This window comes from Eumetopias jubatus, unplaced genomic scaffold (genome assembly GCF_037043125.1).
Source record: "Eumetopias jubatus isolate StellerSeaLion01/CBP00866 unplaced genomic scaffold, mEumJub1_p1.0 scaffold_14, whole genome shotgun sequence".
Lineage (NCBI taxonomy): Eukaryota > Metazoa > Chordata > Mammalia > Carnivora > Otariidae > Eumetopias > Eumetopias jubatus.
In genome coordinates, this window is record NW_028274820.1 from 2,332,233 (window position 1) to 2,349,403 (window position 17,171).

Here is a 17,171-nt window from a genome sequence, read left to right on the forward strand (position 1 = left end):
ACCACATATCCAATAAAAGAAATGTATCAAAAATACAAAAATTGCTATAACTCTTTGTTTATACATGTCTTTTTCTATGGACTGTGGACCATGTCCTCTTATGGTTGTTTCACCATTGCCTGAATAGAATAGGTATTCTTTAAGTAATTGCTGAATGAGTGCATGAATGAACAAATGAGTGGATGGATGGATGGATGGATGGATGTTTGGATGGATGGATGTTTGGATGGATGGGTCAGTGGATGGATGGATGGATGGATGGATGTTTGGATGGATGGATGGATGGATGGATGTTTGGATGGATGGATGGATGGATGGGTGGTTAAGTGGATAGGTGGAGGGATGGGTGAGTGGATGGATGAGTGGATGGAAAATTAGATGGATGGATGGAAGAATGGGGGAGGGAAGGAGAGAGGGAGGGAGGGAGGGAGAGAGGGAGGGAGAGATGGGTGGATAGATGGGTGGGTGGGAAGATGGAAGACTAGATGGACGAATGAGCAGTGAGCAGGGAGCTAGGAACCCTGGAAAAAACAAAGGGCTTAGGTCTGAGTACTGTCAAGGTCTGAGTTTACACTGGGACGTGTGTGTGTGTGAAATGACTGTTTGCAAGTGGTATATCAGTAGGAAGGTGGTAAACAGGGATCCCCACTCCTAACTCAGCCCCGAGGCCAGAGAACCTATCCAGGGAAGGCTGGCTGATGGAGTGAAATCTTTATAAGATGGGAAGTTTGAAATAACAACCAAGAGTTAGCAGTGACCATGAGAGGAGGTTGGGAAAGAGATGGGGTGTGGCTCAGCACTTGGAGGGCCAGGGGCTCCCTGGAGGAGGCGGCACCCTGGGATGCTGGTCTTGCTGGACCTGTTCAGGTTGCAGCAATGTCCAGCCCTGCCCAGTGCAGGGCAGGTGGGCCTCAGGAAGCCATGGCCATGCGGAAAGGTGCACACGGGCCACGGAGAATTTCGCCCCGACAGCAGGTGAATCCCCGGCACACCCTGACTTCTGGGATGTGTGCACGTACCATTCCCCACCACGCAGTGCTCACTACTGTGAAAAGGGCCCCGCAGCACCAAGCCGGGGCCCACAGGTCAGACCCAGAAGGACGGCGGGATGTGTCTGTTTGGCTTCTTCCCGGAAGACGGAACAGCGGGCCTCGGGAGAAGTCTGCGAAGGCGCCCAGCGGTACCGCGCGCAGGTGGCAGTGGGCGGCCAGTGTCAGGACGCCCACCAGCTGCAGGGAGAAAGACCTGTGACTCTGGGCCCTGCGCCTAGGAGCCCAAGACTGGTGTGCAGGCTGCCAAGTGCCTTAAAATAACAACAAGCTTGGAGAAGCGGTTTTTGGAGCGTTGATCGGGTCATCCCTAGTGGCCCGGCTCTGTCTCTCGCACACCCTCTGGGGCCCTGCTCCCCTCTCCTGCCCCTCCCCCCTTCCCTTGTTCCTCCCTCCCTCCCCTCCCCTCCCCTCCCCTCCTCCTCCCCTCCCTCCCCTCCCTATCGCTCTCCCTTTCCCTCCCTGCCCCAACCCTCCCCCAGACCCCCACCCACTGCCCTCCCTCCTTCATCTCAAACTGGGGGGGGGCCATCTCTCCTGCTTGCTCTCTGCCCTCCGCCCTGGGTGCTGGCAGCCACGCTGTCCCAGGGGCTGGTTCTCTCACCCTCTTCGCGTCCCCAGCACCCAGCAAGGGCTCAGTAAAATAAACCACTTCAGAAGCAAAGGCAGTTAAGTTTAGTTCAGGTGGAGTTTTGTGGTCTGGTTGTTGTTCGCAGGCTGGGAACCTGGCCTGGGAGCCTGGGGTTGTACCCTGGGCCCAGGGTGTATGTGTGTGTATCTAACGCACCTGCATGACAAGCCAGGAGCCCGCTGTCCCAGGCCCCCATGGGGCCCCATTTCCCTCGCTCCTAACCCCGGCCCTGCACCCGAGGCCTCCCTACAAATACTCTGGCGCGCACTTCACCACTGTTTACTAAGTGGGACCGCACACCACCAGCGGTCCCCCATCTGGACCAAGCAAGTGTGGTCACCCTTCCGTGCACACCCCTAATTTCTGAACGGTTCAGATTCTGTTACTTAATTTGGACACTATTTATGATACTCTGTGTTTTCTTAACAAAAAAAAGCATTCTTCACATTGCTATGTGGTATAACAATGACCAATTTCATACATAAGTTCCACATACATGTAATCTCTAAGCCCGTGGTACCCCTCCAGGCACACACCTGCCAGGAGCTTCCGGAGCTGGAGCTCGTATAACGGTCCCACGGTTGTGACAGTGGGTTCGGGAAAGGTGCAGCCGGGCTTGAAGCCAGGTCTCCAACTCCTGGGTCAGCTTTTCCTGACCCAGTTTGCGCAGTCTGTCCCACTGAGCACAAGGCCAGCAGGGTTTGGAGATCTGTGCTTGGTTCCCTGTGAGCTGCCTGAGCCTGGGACCCTGACAGCCAGACCCCCTCATCAGACTTGCTAGTCTGCACCCTCCCGCTGCCCTGATGACAGTCCAACTGCGGGGGCAGGACAGGGGCCACCGGGCTGGTGCAAGCTCTTCCCCCTGGGGGCCAGGTCAGAACCACCTGCACCCCAGAATCTGGCCAGCATCCCATGTGGGGCTCTGGCCCTCCTGATTCTGGGTGTCAACAGCCTGCCAGATTGGGCCAGCCCTGGACTGAGACCTGACCCCCCAGGGTGGGAGCCAGGCTTCCCCAGAACGCTACACGTGTGCTTTCTTCTGCGGCCCACTGAGGCACGATTCCACGTGGGGGGTAAACAGCACTCAAGTGGGTTTTAGGTATTCATAGGGGGGTTTTCGGGTGCAGGACCAGAGTTAGGAGCAAGGGAAGTGGGGGCTGTCACTGGCATTAGCACCCCGCTCCTCTCTCGGAGGAAGAACCGTCCCCCTCCCCCCACCTGGCACCTGCCGTGCTTGGTTGTGATCATCAGGGCGGGGATTACTAGAGAGCCAGGGGCTATTCCTGGTGTGCAGAACCTGCTCCGTGGGTGGTGAGAGCTCCTTGCATGAGTCGTAAGGATGAGTACTCCGGGAAGGGGTGCGGCAGAGCACGTGTGGAGTGCGTCTGGGCTCCCGTGTTCACAAGCACACCTCACTCTGGAACCCCCTGCACCCCTGACCTCAAACCACTCCGGGATGCTGGACGCCTGGGCCTCACCTTGAGAGCTCGTGTCTCCGTGGAGAAAGAGCTCACTGCAGAGAACCCAGACCGTGCTGGTTTGTCGGGAGATAACCCTTACCCCTGCCGTGCAGATGCCAGCCAGAGAGCGACGCAGCAGGAAGGAGCAGGATGCCCTCGTGCTCGGGATGCCAACGAGGCAGATGAACTTCAGCGTCAGGAGGAACGAGAGGGTCCCCTGGAGCCAAGTCACCCTCTGAGACAGAAGGACAGGGCAGGTCAGTGTGTCCCACCGGCTACGGACGGTGCACAGACGCAGTCACGCTAGACCACACTCACTGTCGCCCCACGGTGACCCCTTGACAGGACCGACCCTGCCCACACCGGCGAGAAGATCACGTAGAGAGTGGGTACCGCCCCTTCCTGAGGCCCAGGCGCAGCCCTCCGTGAGCCACGGATAAGGCGGGCACAGAGATGGGCAATGCCGGCCACCGGCCCGTGGTTCCCTGAACCGGCAAGGGAAAGCCAGGCACTGCAGCCACGGTTACGGGGCGGGGGCGGTGGCGCCCATGGCCAAGCTAGAATCCAGCTGGAGGAGGGCCGAGGAGCGCGGACACGCCGTGACAGGCAGACCCGGAGCCTGCCGTCCGTCCCAGAGAGCAGCCACCCGATGGCAGTGAAGCAGAGCGTCCATCTCCCGCCCTCCTGGAGCCTCCAGCCTTTTAACCAAGTCAGTACAACGCACGTCATAGTGGAGGCTGGTAAGCGCCATGAGGATAAGATGACATTTAACAGAGACAGGAAGGCCGGGAGGGGGTGCACTGTGCCAGCACCTGTACGTGAAGCTTGACCTCGGGGCCCCATTGTGCACGAACCCCCTCCAGCCTGGAGGCCAGTCAGCACCTGGCTCACAGAGTAACTCATTCTTTTTTTTTTTTTTTTTGAAGATTTTATTTATTTATTTGAAAAAGAGACAGACAGAGGGAACATGAGCGGAGAGAGGGAGAAGCAGACTCCCCACTGAGCAGGGAGCCCGATGTGGGACTCGATCCCAGGACCCCGGGATCATGACCTGAGCTGAAGGCAGACACTTAACGACTGAGCCACCCAGGCGCCCCAGAATAACCCATTCTTCTAGGTTGTTCTAGGAGGGCCCAGCCCGGGGGGATGAGGTCATCTGGAGCCCTGGCAGCCCTCACTGGGTGGAAAAGGGAGCTCCAGGAGTCCTGCGGCATGGGGGAGGTGAGCTCTGAGGCAGCAGGACAAGGAAGCGGACCATGGGGGCTCTGCCCACCTACATCCACGTCCCCCCGCAGGACCCCTGCCTGGGCTCGCCTGCCCTGATGTGCACTGGTCTGGCTCTGCTCGCCTCATGGAGCCCCCATCCCCTCCTCTGATGGACTGACCCCCACATGCAGCCCCACCTGTCCCCGTGGTGGGACCGGCTCACACCGCCCGCCTCTGGGATGGCCGCAGAAGGAAGAGGGAGGACAGACCTGACGTGCCTAAGTCTGCCGGTGCCTCCTTTTTGCCACCTCGACACCTGCTTCCTTCCCCCAGGTGGGGTCACAGGGAGTCACTGGAGCAACTCCGTGCTCTGAGTTGTGCTGCACACAGAACACAGGCACCCCAGCCCGCAACATGGATTCCAGCCCTTCCCTGTCCCGCTCACCCTCATCCTCGAGCTCAGAGCATTTTCGCTCAATATGGAACAAATCCCTTGTCTGGAACCTTCTAGAACGTGTATGACCTCTTCCTTTGGACAGCGTCACAGGGCATGGACCCACCTGGACGCCCTGCTGTACCTGATTCCACAAGGCCGCCACAGTGAGATCCATAAATCCTCGGAAGTGTCCTCTGTGGAAGTGGTCGGTCACCTCCCCAGCAAGCGTGGCCAGGTGGCTGGAGGCTGCGTGGCAGGCGAGGCCGGCTCCCACTATGGCGAGCTGCAGCGGGGAAGAGAAAGGAGCCTCAGGGGGCACTGGGGGAGGGGCCCACCGTGGCCCCCGAGCGGCTCAGGGTGCAACGTCGGTGCGAGAGCAGGAAGTGGACACTGATCTCATGCTATTTGTCGTGAACACGACGTGGGGAGACCTCACGACAGCTGGAATCAGCCAGGGCATAAGCAGTTTCCCACTAAAAACAGGTTCATTTCCAGGTAAGGACTTCACTGTTCCTGCTTTTCCCACGGAAAACGACAGGAGTGGCTACCTCCAGCCAGGTCCCTGGTTTGCGCCAGTAGCTGCGGAAACCCTTCTCGGCCAGGCTGCAGAGTCGCAAGCAGAGGTGAGTCAGGCTGAGCAGCAGGAAGGCCAGCTGGTGGAGGGAACACAAACAGAGCAGAGCAAACAGAAAGACGGACGGGACACGTGGTTTCCCGAGCTCCGCACTAAGCCCATCTCTGGCTCTGCAGAGTGCTGACGGTAAGCCTGCTCTTTCCAGGCACCTCCGCCAGCAGAACCGCCCGCCCATCTCCGTGCCGGGGTGAGGGACGCGGGTGAGCTCTCCGCAGGCCCCGCGCACGAGCAGACCCTGAGCGTGACCTGGCAGGGTCCTCCCGGCCCGTCCTCACCCAGCTCCAAAGATGAGTTTTCTCCTATTTGTGATATTTATTTATTTATTTATTTATTATCCGCTCCTTGGCGACATACAGCCTCCGAAGCTCCTGTATCAGGGAATTTCTCGAAGCTCTGCTTATGCTTATCTCTGCCTGGATGCGTTGTGCATTCCTGCTGGCCTGCGTTCATTCACTCAGAGCGCCAGCCGCGAGAGGAAGCTTAGTAAGGGTCGGAGCTAAAGCCGTCGCAGTCCCTGGGCAGGTCGGCCCTGCTGAGCTCCCCTGGACCCTCCCGGTTAACACTCTGGAGCTAATAAAGCCTCTTTGGGGACACTGCTCTGTCCCTCTGGGGAGCTGTGCTGGTGCGGGCCAGCGTTCGTGTCAACCAAAGAAAGACTGACGGTGCCAAGTGCCGGGCTCTGCGACCCTGCGGGTCCGGGTGAGGTGGGGAGCAGGCCGCAGGAGCCCCGGGGTCCACGTGCAGGGCAGGGGCGGGAGGACCCACCTCGGGAAGCGTGGGGCCGGGCCACAGGGCCGAGTCACTGCGGAAGACAGCCAGCGACTCCACCAGCGGGGAGAAGGCCAGGCCTCCCGCAGGGAGAAGCTCGGCGCAAAGGGACACAACAGACAGGAGTTGAGTCGGGGGGTTATAGAGAGCGAAGTGCACAGACACGGTTCTGGTGCTGCGGTCGATCCACCTGCTGGCCCGGAGGCTGCTGAGGGCTGCGTGGGCTGCCGGCCTGCAAAGTGGTGCACGTCGGGGCAAAGCCTGCATGGAGCCTTCTGGCCCCCAGCCTCGCGCCCCGGGGCCCCTGAGGCCACCCAGGTTCCTGGGGCTGGACAGACACACTTGTGCGTGTCCCCACTCCTTGCCCGGGCCCCTGAGGCAGGGACGCTCCAGGGGAGGGAGGCCCTCCCTCTCTCACGGGCACAACTCGGAGAGAGGTGACCACCTCTCTCTGCAAGGCCTCTAGAATTCTAGAATCTTCTTTTATCTTTTCTGCTGTGGGCTTACTCTGGTCCTGGGAAGAAGCTAACTGTGACCTGTCTGTGTTTGGTAACAATGAAAGAATCTCCCTTCTGTGTTGTTGCATCACTCAGAGGCACCTATCACCTGCCCCAGGGTCCCATGTCACCCTCAGACAGTCCACCCCCACGCAGGTCATGTGCTGCCATGGCTGCCAGAGGGTCGGGCCACCAACCGTTGACCGTGGCTGCAACTCAGAGGCTCATCCGCACAACGCCAGACCAAGGTGGGACTGCCTCCTTCGCAGAGCCACGTGAGGACCATGAGGCCCCGTGAGCATCCTACTCAGCACAGAGCCAGCGAGGACAAGTGTCCACTAGGCTCCCTGACCTCCAGACCTCTGGCAAATTCTAGAGGAACGTTCGGCTCGTTCCTTCTTATGCTCAGAGACTGAAGCCCTCCATTGGCATTGATCTTCTGACATGGCCTCCTGCCCTGGGCCTCACTCCTGTCGTTCTGCAGTGCGAACACACCTGCCCTTGCCTTGGGGTGGGCGTGCCGTGGCATCCAGCTGCCGCGCGGAGCCATGGATGGGCAGGCCCGGTGGAGCCGACCTCTGAATCTCACTGACCTTGTGCTGCCCAGGCTGAGCACCCAGGGCTCCCCGGCCCCACAGCCTCTGGGGCCACTCGGGGCCACTCTTTGGACGGCGGGATCTGCCACGGAGGGGGTGTCAGGGCCTCCGACTTTGGGGCCATGCGGAGGAGGAGAGTCTTCGGAAAGCGCTGAAGGTGGGCTGGGAAGCTGGAGGAGAAACCACCAGTCGGAGGGAGAATCAGACGCTTGCTTCAAAGTTAACCTGTGGCCTGGGATGCCCAAGGCTGGCCGCACACAGCCCCTGCTCCCTCAAAGCCCCCTCATCTCCCTGGGGTCCAGCTGAGCCCGAAGGATCAGGGCTCCACCACGCGGAGGCTGGCACCTGAGCCGTGCACCCGTCCGGGCTTGGACATCAGAAGGGCTTCGTCGCAGGAGGACACGGGTGAGCTGCACGCCCTCGAGCAGCCTCTCCCAACCAGGAAAAGATACGAGACTCTTGGTTGGGAGTATTTTCAGTATTTTAGATAGAGATGTCCTGGTTTCCCACAGCGTGCCAGGACCGGCAGAGGGCATGGGAAAGGTTTGGCTGTCCTGGACCGTGGCCGCTGATGATTTCAAGTCACAGCCAGGCTCCCAGAGAGGGTTCCTGCAGTCTGTGGCCTTCCTGCCCAATGTCTCCAAGACTTTTCTAACTCTAACTGTATTTTACAGAGAACACACTGGCGGTTGCCAGAGGGCAGGTGGGCCGGGGGATGGGGAAACCAGGTGATGGGGATTCAGGAGTGCACCTGTCGTGATGAGCGGCAGGGGACGTACAGAATGGCTGCATCAGTGTATCGTACACCTGAAACTCATAACATGGTATATTCACTCTACTTCAATAAAATAAATACATAAATAAAGAGCGATGCTTGGGAGAAGACGCACACACACAAAGAAATAACCAGGAGGAGAGCGGCTTACCTCGCACACGCCGCCAGAAGGATCTCTCAGCTGCTGGATGACCGGAGTGCCCAGTAGGTAGCACTTCCCACCAAGGGCTCCAGGCTGGAGGAAGAAGGGAAACGCAAGACCGTTGGACAGACCGCAAAGCTGGAACATGCTGCGAGCCATATTCTTAGACGTCAGAGGGACGGAGCAGTGTCCCAAAAGAGCCTTTATTAGCTTCATATTCTGTGAAATGCTATTCACTGGTAATTTTTTTCTCAGAATTTGGGGAAGGGCTTTTGCCTCTTTCTGGATGCCCCCCCGTCCCTCAGTGCCCTGTGTCCCCATGTCACAGCATTTTGCTCACTGATCTAGCCATCCCCATTGGCCCACAAGCTCATGTGGACCCGCCATGCCCTGCGTCCAGTCCAGCCTGGCACCTGCTGGTGTCCGGGGGTGCATGTGTGGCTAAGGCGGGTATGCTGAGATGGAGAAGCCATGGGATGTACCCACAGCAGAGAGCCACTGGCCTGCAACCTAGCGGTCATCCAAGAGTACACACAGTGGGGGCGCCTGGGTGGTGTAGTCGGTCAAGCGTCCAACTCTTAGTTTCGGCTCAGGTTGTGATCTCAAGGTCGCGAGATCGAGCCGCGTGTTGTGCTCTGAGCCCAGCAGGGAGTCTGCTTGGGATTTTCTCTCCCTCCCCCTCTGTCCGTCTCCTGTTTGTGCTCTCTCTCTCTAAAATAAATAAATAAATCTTTTAAAAAAGAGAGAGTGTGCAGTGTTGCAGGTCAAGCATCTTGGCACCCTTGCCCCACCTCGACGCACTCCCCTGCTATGTCTGAGTGGACAGCAGACAGAAGCCCACCTGAGCGCCTGGCGGGCCGGCCGTGGAGGCGCCTCCCCCATGCAGGCCGTCCAGCAGCGTGCTCAGACTCCAGCCCCACCAGTCACCCACACTTCTCAGGCCGCCAGAGACGCTCCTGGCACCCCTGAGCACAAGAGCAGAAACAAAAAGCGATTTTTCTCTGACACGAATTGGTGGTAACTGCAGGAATGAAAGCAAAGTCATGCGCAGTCTCAGGTACAGCGTGACTCCGGAGCCCACTTTGTTCCTCAGCGGGAGGCGGGGAGAGGGCCCTGTGACAAAGCTGTGTTACTCTTATCAGATATCTGTTTCACTTTCCAACAAGGGACTGATTTAAGGGAGCCCTGAAATCATTTCAGACCGACACCATTGATCGTTTTCGCTCGCTCAGATGATACGGTGGAGCCACACACACGGACCGAGCTACACACCAGAGCATCAGGAGCTCCAAGCTGCTCAGCCAGACATAAAAGAAAAAGGTAAATTTCTTTAGAGAGCAAAATACTTCTCACCCACCCCTAAGACACTTCCTTCCACGTGGCCTCGCAGGAAGGACCCATGGGAAAGGCAAGGATGGTGTGTGGTTAACGTCCCCACGGCAGAAGCCAGTGGGCGTCCGGTGGCTCTTGCAGCCGGGTGTCCCTCCATGAGAAGGGGAGACCAGAATGCTTCTCGGGAGGTGATATTGTGGGAGAGCAATGAGAAGTTAGGAAAAGATCTAGACTCTGGTCATCCAAGGACACAATTTTCATCGTCCTGCCTCGTCCAGCCACCAAATCTAGACCCCACCCCCCCCCCCCAAGAACACAGCGATGATGAGCTCTTCAAACACCTTTCTGGTTTCATTAAACAGATGTGAGCACAAGGTCGGGCCATCACGTGGCCGGGGCCCAGCCCTGAGCGGCCCCTGAGAGTCGGCCGCCACCCGCCGCCCCGGCTCCGCACCCACGGCCATAGCGCGAAACAGACCGTGGTGGGAGCGCTGACAGCACGGGAAGAGGCGGGCAGGTGCGACAGGTGGGTGCTGTCGCTCCCCAGAGCCCGTGTTACACTTACCACCACACCTCGGAGAGGGATTGGGGCAGATACTATGTTGCTGATTGAGGCCGATTTTAGAGACACTTAGGAAGTGATTTAAAACCTGACAGTCATGACAGAAACTGGACAATATAAAAGGAAAATAAATCAAAGAGGAAGAAGTGTCCTGTTAGTGACATGTTAGCAATAAGTCACTAGTGCATAGATTAATAGAGAAAAGCAAATGATCTCAATCAACATTCGCATGGGCTATAAATATGTTCAAACACGTCCGTGGAGTGGGGATGTAAGTCTGGTGAGCTCACTTATCTTACTGCTTCTGTCTCCTTCTCCTTACGGACTCACTCACACATGACTTCTATCCTTCCTTGGTTTGTCCATTTTTAGAGCCTAATCCAAACAGACCCTTCATAGGTGCTGGTTATACACTGCACACTGAGCGAAGCCCTGGTTGAACCATAGTTTGGAGGAAATAGTATCGCTTTCTGATGGTCGCTCCTCAATGGGATGACGTTAAGGAAACAAAGTCTTCAAGAAAGACCTGGATGTGGGGGCTCCTGGGGGGCTCAGTCAGTTGAGCATCTGACTCTTGGTTTCGGCTCAGGTCATGATCTCAGGCTTCTGAGATCGAGCCCCACATAGGGCTCTGCACTCAGCACAGAGTTTGCTTGTCCCTCTCCCTCTGCTTCTCCCCTACCCCCCGAGCTCTCTCTAAAATAAATAGATAAATAAAATTTTTAGGAAAAAGAAAAAAAAAGAAAGACCTGGATGTGACCAGAGATAGCTGTCACACGCCCAGACTGTGCACAACTCACGCCTTGTTCTCGACACAGGCGGAGAGCAGGGAGTGAGCCAAACCATCCAAGAATGTTCTCACTCCATATTAATTAGAGCTATTAAATAAAACAGGCCTACAGAGCTTGCGAAACATGGCAAAACTAAAGTCAGTAGTTATATCCCATTTATGGCTCTTGGACAGAGTGACTATTTATTTCATTTATTGGTGCTTTATTCGGTGGTTTATTTCTGTTTTACTTGGACTTTCATGAAGACTTGATTGAGTCCAGAAAGACTTCAAAGAAAACTTGAATGTGACGGAATCCAATATCGTGATCATTTTTTTGGTGAAGACCTAAGAAATCAAGCAGCGCAACTGCCTCACTTTGCAGATTGGGGATACTCAGCCCAGAGTCGGGACTTGCCCAAGTCACCTGCTAACTGAACAAAGTGGAACAAAGCCAGGTCCCTGAATTAGACTTGATCCAACTGTGCTTTTGTTCTTCCTGGATGCTGGCAAACTCTAAACCCTAAGATGCTGTTGAAGTTTCAGGATCAGGCACCAGGGGATGGTGGGGGAGAGGGTCCAGCTTGAATATCCCAGTACAAACCCGGACACACAGATACCCCTGCCTGGTGGCCAGCACACCAGAAGTAATGGGATTTTGCATTTTGCATTGTAGTAGGAAATATGGGCCCATGCACACCCAGGGGGCCAGCCTCTGAGCCAGGAATCCAAATATATCAATGGCTCTGCACGGGACACGTCACACAAATATTATTTCAGCTGCGATATTTCTGATTTGAGTACCAAGAGGCAAGAATTCGTATGAGAAATATGTCAAGTAGTGCTGACTTACGAAATATGAGATCAAAACTAAACGATGAAGGCCAGAAATAGCTCAGGTTTTCCTTTCCATTTAGAGAGGCCGACCCACATGGTCACTCTGCTTTGCGCATGGCGCCCCCTGCTGGCCCAAACTGTCCCTATGTGGGGGTGGTTGGAGAGCTGACAATGTTCCATGTTCTTCATGGAAAGAACAGCCGTTTCTGCAAAGGGGGAGGCAGTTCCACTGCTAGAATGTTCAGCGGTGAGCAGTTGCATTACTGTGCTCTGCAGGGAGTCCAGACTCATGAATTCGGGCATCTTCACTAGTGGCTCCTAACTCTACATTTGTCTGCCCGTCAACTGGGTGGGTATTAATCACCAGCTTTCTCACAGGAAGATAAAAAGAAATACACCCTTAACTAATAGATAAAATTAAATAGATTTGCCAGCCACCCACCTCTGCCCCCGCAAAAGCAACAAAAGTAAAGTACATCAAATTGAATTACTTAGTCAAGGGCAACATAGTCATAGAAAAAATGCAGGAATGTATTTTAAAATATTCTCCAGAGATATGCCTGGGTGGCTCAACTGGTTAAGTGTCTGCCTTCGCTCAGGTCATGGTCTCGGGGTCCTGGGATCGAGCCCCGCGTCGGGCTCCCTGCTCAGCCGAGAGTCTGCTTCTCCCTCTCCCTCTGCCCCTACCCCCTGCTCATGTTCTCTCTCTCAGAATAATAAATAAAATCCTTAAAAAACAAAATAAAATATTCTCCATGGAAAGAGAAAGTAAATCTTAGAACACTGTCTTTTACTTCTGCCATAGTAAAGAATCAGTATGAGTTCATATCATGCACTTCAGAACTCAAAGCCAAACTTTTTTGAAACAACTATCAGACTGAATATTTTTGGCAGGTGAAAACAAAGTCACTTAATAACAACTGTCAAAAAAAAAAAAAAAAAGAATGCCACACAAAGAAAGTATCCACCTTGATACAGTTCCTGTTCCAATTTCAGAAATGCTGAAACACGGAGAAAATTCTGGCACGACAAAATGTGTCCGTGGTTGCCTCTGGGTGGTACTGTTACTGAGATTTTTCTGCTTTCTATTTTTCAGTTCTTCGATGCTTACCTACAATGAACATCTACTACTTTTATTTATTTACAGATTTTATTTATTTATTTGACAGAGAGAGACAAAGAGAGACAGCACAAGTAGGCAGAGGGAGAGGGAGAAGCAGACTCCCCCGCTGAGCCGGGAGCCCGATGCGGGACTCGACCCAGGACCCTGAGATCACGACCTGAGCAGAAGGCAGACACTTCACCAACTGAGCCACCCAGGTGCCCCAACATCTACTGCTTTTAAAAGTAGGAAGAGACCAATTAGCACTTGAGCTCAAGGGGAATTACCACCACTGGAAATCGTGTGCCGTTTCTTGCAAATCGCAAGAGTCTTTGGTCGAGGAACTCAGACGGCCTCCACCAAAGAGCCACCCCAATAACCTGTTTTAGTGTCTTGGTGCCCAGACCTTAATGTGCCTCAAAATATCATTTCACTATTAATCAAAATGAGATGCTCTGAACGTGCCCAAAGTCTGCAAAAAGAGGCCTCCTGTTAACAGTGGGGCAAACAATGTCCAAGTCAATTCGACCACTTTTTCCGTACTTCCTATGTGGGATGGTGGCGACCATCTAGTCCTCTCCCGCAGGATGTTCTACTTCTGCAAAATGGAGGCCCAGAGAAGGTGCCTTCCACCGTCCCGAAACCCTGGTCTCTGGGTAACCCCGTCAGCGTACGCTGGCCACGAACAGACCACTCCTAGTGCGGTGGCCGGGGGTCTAGAGAAGGTGGACAAAACATCCTACCTTGTAAACTCATTCCGGATGGCTTGATTGAGAGAATATTCACCCTGGGAGCATCTCCCACAAAGTATAAACACATGCAGAAGCAGCATGAGGGTGTACATGCAGATGTCTCTACAAGAAACACATTTTAAAATTAGCATCTACACCAACCCTGGATGTCTAAACCTGACTTTTAAATCTCTGGGTGAATTTTTGGATAAGGTGTGAAGTGTGTGTTGAGGTTCATTTTTTCTGCACATCTGACATCCAGTTTTCCTAGCACCATTTTAAAAATCCACTCTCCAACGAGAAGGGCCTTGCCCTGTCAAAAAATCAACTAAGCACATTTGTGCCGACCTATCACCAATATTGGTGTCTTGGTTACCATGGCTTGGCTTTGTAGGGAGACTTAAAGTCGGGTACAATCAGTGCTCTGGCTTTGTTGTTCTTTTCCGGAATTGTTTTTGTTATTCTAGTTCTTTTCCATATAAATTTTAGAATCAGCTCGCCAATATCTAGAGAAAAGCTTGTGGGGGTTTGGCTGGGACTGAATGTACAGCTTGAGTTAGGAGTGGGCACCTTAACACCAGTGTCCCAACAGACACGACGTGTCTCTCCGTTTCTTTAGATTTTCTCTGATTTTGTTCATTAGTGTCTTGTGGTTTTCGGCCTATCAGTTCTGCACGTTTTCTTAGATTTATTTGGAATATTTGAGATTTTCTGCATAGACTATTCGTGTCTTCTTGCAAGAGGCTGTTGTATTTCTTCTTTTCAAACCTGTAAACGCTGTGTTTCTTGGTCTTGCCTGTGGCACTGGCTGGGCCTTCCCATGTGAGGTTTAACCAGAGTTGGGGGGAAAGGAGCTCCTCGCCTTGTTTCTGATTTTTAGAAAGCACACACTGTCTCACCAGCAAGTGTGAGGTTAGGTGTAGGGTTTTCACAGATACCCTTTATTAGTTTAGGGAAGTTCTCTTCTATTCCTAGCTCGCTGAGATTTTTCTTTTTCTTTTCCGCGAATGGATGTCAGATTTTGTCAAATGGTTTCTTTTCCATCTGCTGAGATGATCATATGGTTTTTTTTTTTAAAGATTTTGTTTATTTATTTGACAGAGAGACACAGCAAGAGAGGGAACACAAGCAGGGGGAGCGGCAGAGGGAGAAGCAGGCTTCCCACGGAGCAGGGAGCCCGACGCGGGGCTGGATCCCAGGACCCTGGGATCACGACCTGAGCCGAAGGCAGACGCTTAACGACTGAGCCACCCAGGCGCCCCTCATAACGTTTTTCTTACTAGTCTGGTACTACCGTGGTTTCAATTCACTATTTCCTTCTTGTGTCTCTTTTACCCCAGAGGCAGCACCTCCATCCCTAGTTGGTCTCTGTGGCTTATTTACTGAGAAAACTGGTTCTATTGCTACCTCTCTCTCTGTATCCTGCTTCCTAGGGACACAGCGTGTGCTCTCTTGTCAACAACATGCTGGCACAAAAATGTGCTCAGATAAAGACCAGGCTATTTGGGGTAGATTACATCCTAGGTGATGTGTTTTCCATCAGAAGACACATAATATCTGGTTCTTCCTCTCCTTTTTTTTTTTTATTAAGATTTTACTTATTTATTTGTCAGAGAGAGAGAGCACAAGCTGGGTGAGCAACAAACAGAGGGAGAAGCAGACTCCCCGCTGAGCAGGGAGCCCGACGCGGGACTCGATCCCGGGACCCCGGGACCATGACCTGAGCCGAAGGTAGACGCTCAAACAACTGAGCCACCCAGGCGCCCTTTATTTATTTTTTTTTTTTGTAGGCTCCACCACATCCAGGGTGGAGCCCAACGCAGGGCTTGAACTCACAGCCCTGAGATCAAGATTCGGATGCTTAACTGACTGAGCCCCCCAGGTGCCCCAGTGTTTAGGCTGTTTCTATTACAAGGGGTCCCGCATCGCCTGCCTTGCACCTGGGTCTTCTCGGGTTCTGCTGATGGGTTCCCTGCAGCAGGGGTGCTGGGAGGAGGTACGTGCATCTGTGACATGCAAGGGACTTCCCAGTCCCCACAGGTGGGACCAGCCTGCATTCACACCAGCGCCACGTGATGTCACGTCTTCACAAGCTCACCAGCCACTGCGTGTGGTCTCACTTCCAGACTTTTGTACTTTAAATTTGTGATCTCTCATCGTAAGTGCAAGTGACATCTGCATTTCTTTTCTCTGTGAACTGTCGGCTTCCTGAGCCCAGTTTTATTCTAAAGAGGCGGTTGGTCTTCTTCATTTCTCTGGAAACTCTTTGTATTTTAAGATTAAGCCTTTGTCTGCTACAGATATTTTCCCTCGTCCATCACTGCTTTTTTACATAACGTATGGCATCATTTGTCATATGAGATTTTTCTTCTTCAAGTTACATGTCACCAAATTTGTTTTCTCTTTTAGTTCCTGGATTTTAAGTCACAGGAGGTTTTCCCTGCCCACAGGTCATATATTGACACGCATGTTCTTCTGGGACATGTATGGTTTTGTTTTCACATTTAAATCTTTATTCATGTGGAACGAACTTGTGTACATTGTGACAAAAGCATCTGGTCATTCGTTTTTTTACACTACCCTCATGCCCATTCAGTTATTCCTTATTAAAAATTCCATCTTTTCCCCAACGAGCTGAGATAACGCCTCCGTCATAGACTCATGCACCGTGGCATTTGTATTCGGGTCTGGTTCTGGATTTCCAATCCTGGCCCACGGGGCTGTCTTCTGTTCGTTCACAGAGCCACACTCCTTAGTAGAGGCCTGTGCTCTGCAGGCACGTCCAGCACGGCGTGGCCCCCACTCACTCCGCTGCCTCGGGTCTTCCTGACCGGCTCTCTGCGGCTGTTCTTCTAAAGGGACTTCGTAACTGACCAGATCCAGTAAAGAAGGGGAAGCGGAAGGAAGAAAAGAAAGGTCCAATGGCATTTGATCAGGACTGTGTTGAAGTCAGACACAATTTTAGACAGAGCTGGAGAACACGTGATGTTCGAGTGACATTTGTGCTTCTCAGGACCGCGCACACTTCTCCTGTGGAAGTTTGGTGCATTTCCTCTCACGTGATGCCCACGTGTGTTTGTGGTGTTTTATTCCTTGGCCACGTTAAAGAGTCTTTTGGCAAATCCTCTACTGGCTTTCACTGTCCATATATGAAGGACGTTGGGCTTTGCATTTTAGTGTTTTAACCTGTTACTTTACTCAATTCCCTTCTGTCTGCTTTTCTCATTTTCACTTTTGTGGGATTTTCCAGACTTTTGGGCACAGCATATGCAGAAGGAGCGGCTTCAGCCTCCCTCCAGACCTGCTGTCTCTGGACCCGCTGTCCCCTTGGTGTCCCCTCCCTTGCAGCTGGGCCCCCACCTGCACACCCCGCTCCCAGGGGCCGTGGGAGAAGAGCAAGGCCTGGCCGGCTGCCACCCACCTCAGGGCCACCCTGGTGCGGGTCTCTCTTCTCATCCTCTCCCTGATGACGCTGAGCTGGGCTGCAGACGGCGGACGCGCCCAGCGCAGGCGGCGCGCTTGCTGTCGGGCGGCCAACATCTGTGGGGACGGCAGTGCTGTGAGCTGGGGAGCTCTGGCACTCCTGCCAGGCCCAGGGAGCAGCAGCGCTGTCCGTGCCTCCTGGGGCTGGGGACAGGGACACT

The 17,171-nt window shown here is 53.8% G+C and overlaps 1 protein-coding gene across 1 annotated transcript in view; it reads right to left on the reverse strand.

Annotated features, from left to right (window-relative positions):
• The window catches only part of PKD1L1 (polycystin 1 like 1, transient receptor potential channel interacting), a 101,023-nt gene that overhangs the window by 20,536 nt on the left and 63,316 nt on the right, over nucleotides 1-17,171 (reverse strand). Inside the window, exons 37-46 of the mRNA XM_088018674.1 lie at nucleotides 16,949-17,067; nucleotides 13,540-13,650; nucleotides 9,036-9,159; nucleotides 8,204-8,287; nucleotides 7,275-7,447; nucleotides 6,182-6,416; nucleotides 5,331-5,435; nucleotides 4,925-5,065; nucleotides 3,241-3,375; nucleotides 1,020-1,229 (exon numbers count right to left, since the gene is read on the reverse strand). Of these exons, the coding sequence (XP_087874800.1) occupies nucleotides 1,020-1,229; nucleotides 3,241-3,375; nucleotides 4,925-5,065; nucleotides 5,331-5,435; nucleotides 6,182-6,416; nucleotides 7,275-7,447; nucleotides 8,204-8,287; nucleotides 9,036-9,159; nucleotides 13,540-13,650; nucleotides 16,949-17,067 (1,437 nt within the window). The remainder of the gene's footprint in view (nucleotides 1-1,019; nucleotides 1,230-3,240; nucleotides 3,376-4,924; nucleotides 5,066-5,330; nucleotides 5,436-6,181; nucleotides 6,417-7,274; nucleotides 7,448-8,203; nucleotides 8,288-9,035; nucleotides 9,160-13,539; nucleotides 13,651-16,948; nucleotides 17,068-17,171) is intronic.